This window comes from Hevea brasiliensis, chromosome 17, assembly GCF_030052815.1.
Source record: "Hevea brasiliensis isolate MT/VB/25A 57/8 chromosome 17, ASM3005281v1, whole genome shotgun sequence".
Lineage (NCBI taxonomy): Eukaryota > Viridiplantae > Streptophyta > Magnoliopsida > Malpighiales > Euphorbiaceae > Hevea > Hevea brasiliensis.
In genome coordinates, this window is record NC_079509.1 from 3,862,286 (window position 1) to 3,869,621 (window position 7,336).

Sequence of the window (7,336 nt, forward strand, 5' to 3'; positions counted from 1 at the left end):
GAGATTAAAATAATTTTATTATGTAAAATTTAAAAATTAAGAAAATTTTATGTCATATTTTTAAATTAAAATAATATAACATTACAACTGTATAAATTTATAGAAAGTTAGTTAAAATTTAACCGCATCCTCCCAGGAACAACCTTAGAAATAGGATTTAAGTCTCTAGGCACCTTCCTTGTAAAAATCGGATCGGTTTTGATTTTCAAGGTTGAGGTATATTTAGGCAGCCTATGAGTCTGTTTGGATTAACTGTTTAATACAGCTGATAGGTCTGTTTGGATTCTTCATTGAATCGATAATTGATAAATGCATATCGTTAATCGATAGTGATAATCGATAGGCTATTTTATATTAAGTATTTGATAAAATTATATTTAACTGTTGCTATTAATATGTGAAATATCCATCAACTATCAACTCTATTTTTTTAAATTTACCAAAAAAAATACAATTTACCCTGTTTGAGTGAGTGTAGGTAAACCAAACACCCCTATATCTCAAACTCAACCGTTGATGGTAGTCAACAGTTCATATCATCCTCGCTCTCGGTTACCCACTCCCCTGTTACCTTTCCTTTCAATCTCTCTTCTCAAATCTCTCTCTCTTCCGTTTCATTTTTGCCAACGATCCCTTCCATCATGGGGACTCAATCACTCAATAAGAGGTCCAGCAAGAGCAAGCGATCAACCTCCAAGCCAGACATTCTCATGCCGCCGTCTCAAACTTCTCATCTCACTTTCAAGAAAGTGCCCTTGTTTGTTTTATTAGTTATGGCCTTTGGTGGTTTCGCTCTGTTGGGCATTTCATCGATCATGTGGAGAGCTCCAACATCCACTGATCACTTCCCGAAATTCTATACAATTCAAGTGGTTAATGAGTTCCCTCACGACCCCAACGCCTTCACTCAGGTGACCCTCTTGTCTCGATCTTTATTTTGGTCTCCTTGAAATTCTAATCCATAATAATGTGGAATTTGTAGATTGGTCTTTTGCTAGTTTACTTTTCGATCGTAATCATTGTTCTTATGAGCTTGATTTACTCTGATTGGGATTTCTAAGTAGCGATTTGACCAAGGCGATTGCAAATTGTTCAACGAATTCTGTTACTTCCTTGTGCATGAATTGCCTATATTTTATTGTTTGGCGGTTAAAATGAATTCAAATTTGCTTTCAGGGTCTTCTTTATGCAGGAAATGATACAATATTCGAGTCAACGGGCCTTTATGGCGAGGTTGATTTGCTTTCTCTTTGAATACATAGCATTCTTCGGCTTTCTGAAGCGGGATATGTACTTTTTTTATAATGATGTCTTTTTTTTTTTTTTTTTTCTTGTAATCACATTTATTCTCCTGTAATTTATCACTTAATCTGGTACATGTGTTATTTCAGTCATCAGTTCGGAGGGTTGCTCTTCACTCTGGGAAGGTACATGTCTCTGGTATTCAAATTCTCATGAAATCTTTCCATGTGTTCTCCAATTCTCAATTCATTGTTCTGATACTTACCAATCGCGTTTGAGAAATATTTTTTCACTGTGAAATTCTAAATATATGCCTCAGTTGACAATATATTAGTTTGAAATAAGCTATGTGGTGTGCAGCCTTTTAAATTGACTGATTGTTTTTTTATAAGTATACTAACAGTTCTCTTGTAATAGATGGTTAGTGATTGGTTAATCTGTTTACAAGTTCATAAATTTTAACAGTTCAACAAGCCTACATATTTAATTCAAACCTTATGTTGTGTTTCACATCTACAGGTTGAGGTTATTCTGAAGATGGATAGATCTTATTTTGGGGAAGGTTTAACTCTTCTTGGTGAAAGGTTTGTGACTGGGTTGCATTTTGTTTATCGTTTTGATTCAGCAAAGTTAGGTTTACACTTTGATTTATTGAAGACTGGGCACTTTTCACATCCTTCAGCAGTTTCTTGAGATTTATCAATTTTAGTTGACTAGATTTTGCAATGATTGATTGCTTACATCCATATTAGTCTTTATATTTTAATAAGACTGAGACAAATATAATGCAAAATCATGGACAGAAATTCCTTGTTGCTTTCTTGGGTATCATTCCACTCAATCAAATAAGTGAACTGATTTTTCTTCCTATCTTTTCCATCCTATTTTCTCCATCCTCCCAACCGAAAACAGGGTTGGTGTCTTATTTCAGCACTCTACATGTGCCCAATATACTATTCCCGAGTCACAACTCACAAGTTTTGTATGTCTGTACTTGGTTTGGCTGTGAATGCATGCTTACTTACTTGGGAAGAATTACATTGTATAAGAAAGTAAAATCTAAAAAGGGTCAAATTAATACAGAAAAAGAGAAACATGAAAAATATAACTGATGATGTGCACCTTTTTTACTCATTACATTATTTTCTTTTGAATAATCACGTGATTTCATTTGTTTCTCTCTGCCCTGAAGATTAATTTGATATTTCTGAAAGTCCAAAGAATCTTATCAGAATAATGGATTTATTGAAGTTCTAATTTCAAATGGATTGCTGTGCATGTGCAAGGACTGACTAGTAGCATGCTTTGGATCCAATATAATCAAATTTATTTGCTTCAATTGCAGGCATATGGTTTCTTCAATTGTTTATTTTTTTTTATATGCAGCTTTGTAAGTATTTAAAAGAGTACTATGCTAATGTAGTGATTTTTATATTCTTTTGTAGGCTGTTCCAAGTAACTTGGTTGACAAAAACTGGTTTCATATATGACCGAAAAGATTTAAGCAAAGTTTGTGCTTTACCATTTTTCTTTTAAGTGTATGTATATGTATGCTTATACTATTATTATGTGAGGTTACTTCTGATCCAAGAATGTCATTTCTTAGATGTATCCCTGCTATTTCATTTGGTTTTTGTACCCTTCTTCCTCATGCTAACATTTTATAATAATCCCTCACTGTATGGTGTCTGAAAATTCTGCGCTTTTTTAACTCTTTCCAAAACGATTTGATTTTTGTGATACCTATCATATTGAGATAATGCTAGCTTTTACAATTGTACTCAGCTCCTATACGTAGAAGTCCAATCTTTTGCTTTTATTTACAGTAGCCTTTGCCATACTATAAGCTATTATTAAGATGTTTGTTTGCCTTGGTTTCCCATTTTTGATTGAGGCGCATCCTTTTCTTTGTGTGACTGAAAAGTTCTAGGTTCTGGATGTTCATTAATTTTATTTTCATTTACTTGGTGCAGATTGAGAAATTTACTCATCAGATGCGTGATGGATGGGGACTGGCAACTGATGGAAAGGTTTTGTTTGGCAGCGATGGAACTTCAACATTATATCAGCTTGACCCTCAAAAATTGAAAGGTTTTTCTTGCCAAAGTTTTCTCAATTTCATCTAAAACCCAGCTCCACTTTTCTTTGAGATTCTTATTCTTCTTTAAGCATTATTTTATATTTTTTGTGGTTTTTTCCCTGATGTTATTGATTTTTACTTAAACTGAAGTAGATGTAATCTTCAGTTTCTGTCAGTTTATGATTAAATATATATATATATATATTTCATCCATCTTTGGATTTGTCTTTAGTTTGTTGCCATTTCCTACTTAATATTGATGTATTATGTCTGTTGTTTGTGTTGATTTTAAACTTTTTCTTTAATTACTTTGCATGAATGCTGCTTCCTTTGCATTGTATTGATGCAGTAATTGCAAAACACGTTGTCAAATACAAAAATCATGAAGTACGCTACCTAAATGAACTAGAATTTGTAAATGGTGAAGTTTGGGCTAATGTTTGGCAGGTACGGTCTGATCTTGTTCGTATACTTTTTGATGAATTTCCAATGACAGTTACTTCTGTGCATTTCAGTAAGGGCATTGGCTTGTAGTTTTCTTCTGGAAAGAAGTATCATATCATGGAGAGAAACAATTTATGATTTTGAGGGATATCTTGTGCCTAGACCAGGGGCAGAACTAGTTTAGTGCTTGGGGAGCCATCCATCTGAAATTTGTGTTTTGACCCTCGAGTAATCGAGTAATTATGAAAATATAGTGCAGTTGGCCCTTGCAACATTTTATATATTTCCTCCATAAGCCTCATTAATCCAATGATATTTTGCCCTCAAATGTCCCCCCATTTATTTGGTTCCAGTTCTGTCACTGCCTAGACATCTGTCTGTCTGTCTGTCTCTCTCTCTCTTGCCCGCCCTCCATTAGACCTTCAAGCTTGGTGAAGGGAAGATTTAATCCTCAGTCTTTTCTATGAACGCAAATACTTTGCCAATATAGCTAGACACCTTGTACTCTAATATCTTTCTAAAGCTGGTGTTCTTGTTATGTAGACTGATTGCATTGCAAGAATCTCACGCAAAGATGGCACTGTACTTGGATGGATTCTTCTTGAAAATTTAAGGTGGTGTTTTTCATTTGCCTTCTCTCTATATTTTATCAGCTGATATTTATCTCTAATCTATTCACGAGATCAATAGTTATTTTTTCATGTTGCTTGAGTTCCATGGAGTGATCCTTTTTCTCATTTTTCTGTTTTACAGGAAGGGATTGGTAGCAGCTGGACAAACAGTAAGCATTTATTCACTAATAATTGTTTATAAATGCTGTTTTTAATTTAATTTATGGCATTTATAATTTGTTGTTAGATGAATGCTAAGCTAGAACTTTCTGGCATTTTTTAATTACCTTCCTTTCTCTTTTTCTTTTGTTTAGTGGACCACAGTGGTTATATGAATAGCATTATTTTACCTGACATAGTTTGAATTTTTCAATGCATTCTAGGGCATTGATGTTTTAAATGGTATTGCATGGGATAGCAATGACAACCGTCTTTTTGGTAAGATGCTACAGTTGTATCCATGTGCTTTATATGTGGCCTCTATATATGGTACACAGTACACACCCTTGAAATATGGTATTATAAGACCTGTGATGTTGTTAGTACTTTTTACTGAAAACATGCTCGTGTTTTTAGGCTAATCGTACATTCTGTATATGTTCTTGGGATTTTTATTTATGGGCGATCCTGTTACATATGTTTGCAGTTACTGGAAAATTATGGCCAAAGCTTTATGAAATCAAATTGCAACCCCTAAAGAAACATGTCAATAATGGAGTCATTAAGCAGCTTTGCTTACCGTAATCAGCTATGGCCCATGAAGATTTTGACGTGCTGACATTAATTCTGAGTTAAACAACTCGGATGGGGGCTTTTTACTTGCTCATATATGATAAACTTGCACTTGCAGAGTTGGTTTGCCACACAGGAAAGACAAATGGATTGAAGAATGGCAATTACTTGATTCTTTGGGAACTTGTAAGATTTTTGAGAAGTACCATTCGCTTGCTTTGAGGAGTTAATAGAGGGATGATGACAGAATTTATAGTGAGCCATCGGCAGTTCAGTTAAAATTCAAATGTGCTTGGAGATATCTGTAAAAACATCAACACACAAAACCCTGTCATGTCTGTCTCTATGGTACATGATGATACATGCTTGGGTTGAGCAACGCAAACAGCTAACCATGAGTGTGTTTTTTTTTTTTTCACGATATGTGAGTAGCGAACCCAAAATCTGGTACAAATTGATAATGTTGGAGATTTTCAATATATAAAAAATGTAATGAAATGAAACGAAATTGACGCCATAGTTGTGCACTGTATTACATGACTCTTTATGTCCAGTGCAACAGCACGTATTTCGGAATTTGCCAATTAGGTTTTGTTTCGCAAAACATTGGCGAGGCTGATAAAAAAAAATTCGTAACTATTATATTCATTCGAGGATATGATAAACTATGGCAAATTTGATAGCGTAGCGAAATTTGTGTCAAGTTTTGGCGATTTCTGCTCAGCCCGAGTGATCACGTATATCATTTCGTTGTAAATGGGTTGAAACAAGACTGGTATTAGAAAATCAACCAGTAAAGAGCCACTATTGAAATTATTATTAGAAAAATTATTTTTTTAAAATATATTAATTAAAAAATATTAAAATATAATTTAAAATTAAATTTAATAAATTTTATATGTAAAAATATTAAAATAATAAAATAATTTTTTAATTATTTTTTTTAATATTTAAAATAATATTTTTATTTAAAAAATTAATTCTTACTCTCTAACACAAAGATCCCAAAGATCATAATAGCTCTGCACTACAAATTGGGCCAGAAGCCCACAACTAAGCCCTTGAGCTATAGTGAAGAAGAAAGAGACGGTAGCTCCTCCACACTTCGCCTGGAAGAAGACGCTCAAGTTGTCGATCATACCTGACAAACAAGCTCAACCCTAAAGTTATCTTTCATGGAATAAGCAAGCCTCCCAAAAAAGCTAAGAACCATAAACTCTGACGATTTGTAGAGGAAGTCGATGGCCAGAGCTTCTACAACTTTTGCGCTTTCAAGGGTCAAGCGGCCAAATGTAGCAACCGGCTATGGAACGTCGTAGATTTCTGTTCTCATGGCAACTAAGCATCCTCCTGCAAACTAATCCAGAAACTAATGATCATACGAGGCTACTATGGGAGGCAAACAAACATCTCAAGTTGAAAAGAGGAAGCTCCCTCTCTAGTCAAGCACTACACCTTAATGCAATACCAAGAACCAACCGAAAAACTATATACAAACCCTGTCCAGAGATAAGGAGGGACAAATCACATCTAGGCATTGGGGGGAGGGGGAAAGAGAGCCATCGCCTGCTTAGAGGGATAGGGAATAATCGCAAAATTTAGTGGAAGATGATTTATTTGGCATCAAAACTAAGAAAGTTTTGAGAGAAAATTTCTCTCTAATAATTAGAGAGAGAAAAAGTATAAAATTTCAATTAATTTAAATTGTCACAACAAAATTCTATTAAAAAAAAAAGTGTAGTGAGTGCTTTTTAAGCAAAGTAAAGTCTCAACTAAACTGAGAGCTCTTTAAACTTTCTTTTTAATTACAGAAATCGACTCAGGTTTGAAACTTCATTATCATCGTCCATAATCTAATTTTCTCTATAACTTGGGGAGACAGTATAGAAAAAATTTCTCCATATGTTTTTCTTTTTTATTTTCTCTTGAAAATGAAAACTTAAGTCAGATCATAATTATATTATATTATTTATAAAACAACTTTCACCCCATTTCTTTTCCTCATATCAAAAACGACAAAAGAAAATGCTTCTACCTTCTTTGTTATCTTTCCCATCAATTGTTAACTTCTTTATTCTCATCCGTCAGGTGGCGACGATGGCCAAAAAGTAATCTAGTCCATTCCCTCACTTCACTCCCTTCTTTCCTTTTCAATTTCCTTCCTGCCAAACAGTACGCAGCTAGCCATGCGCCTATCACACAAATCTATCCCTCTTCCTCCTCAATG

The 7,336-nt window shown here is 34.1% G+C and overlaps 1 protein-coding gene across 4 annotated transcripts; it reads left to right on the plus strand.

Annotated features, from left to right (window-relative positions):
- Positions 1-474: 474 nt before the first annotated feature.
- Positions 475-5,472, plus strand: LOC110658184 (glutaminyl-peptide cyclotransferase). 4 transcript variants are annotated; one of them, XM_021815699.2, is made up of 11 exons: positions 475-911; positions 1,177-1,233; positions 1,392-1,427; positions 1,762-1,826; positions 2,688-2,751; positions 3,216-3,333; positions 3,672-3,769; positions 4,310-4,380; positions 4,520-4,547; positions 4,761-4,815; positions 5,228-5,472. In XM_021815699.2, exons 1-11 carry the CDS (start codon positions 642-644, stop codon positions 5,329-5,331), a joined length of 966 nt encoding a protein of 321 aa, XP_021671391.2. In that variant the 5' UTR covers positions 475-641; the 3' UTR covers positions 5,332-5,472. The 4 variants fall into 4 exon arrangements, with proteins under 4 accessions (XP_021671391.2, XP_057995394.1, XP_057995395.1 ...); XM_058139410.1 differs by having other exon boundaries at positions 476-911; positions 5,024-5,472; XM_058139411.1 differs by lacking the exon at positions 4,761-4,815 and having other exon boundaries at positions 5,024-5,472.
- Positions 5,473-7,336: the final 1,864 nt, after the last annotated feature.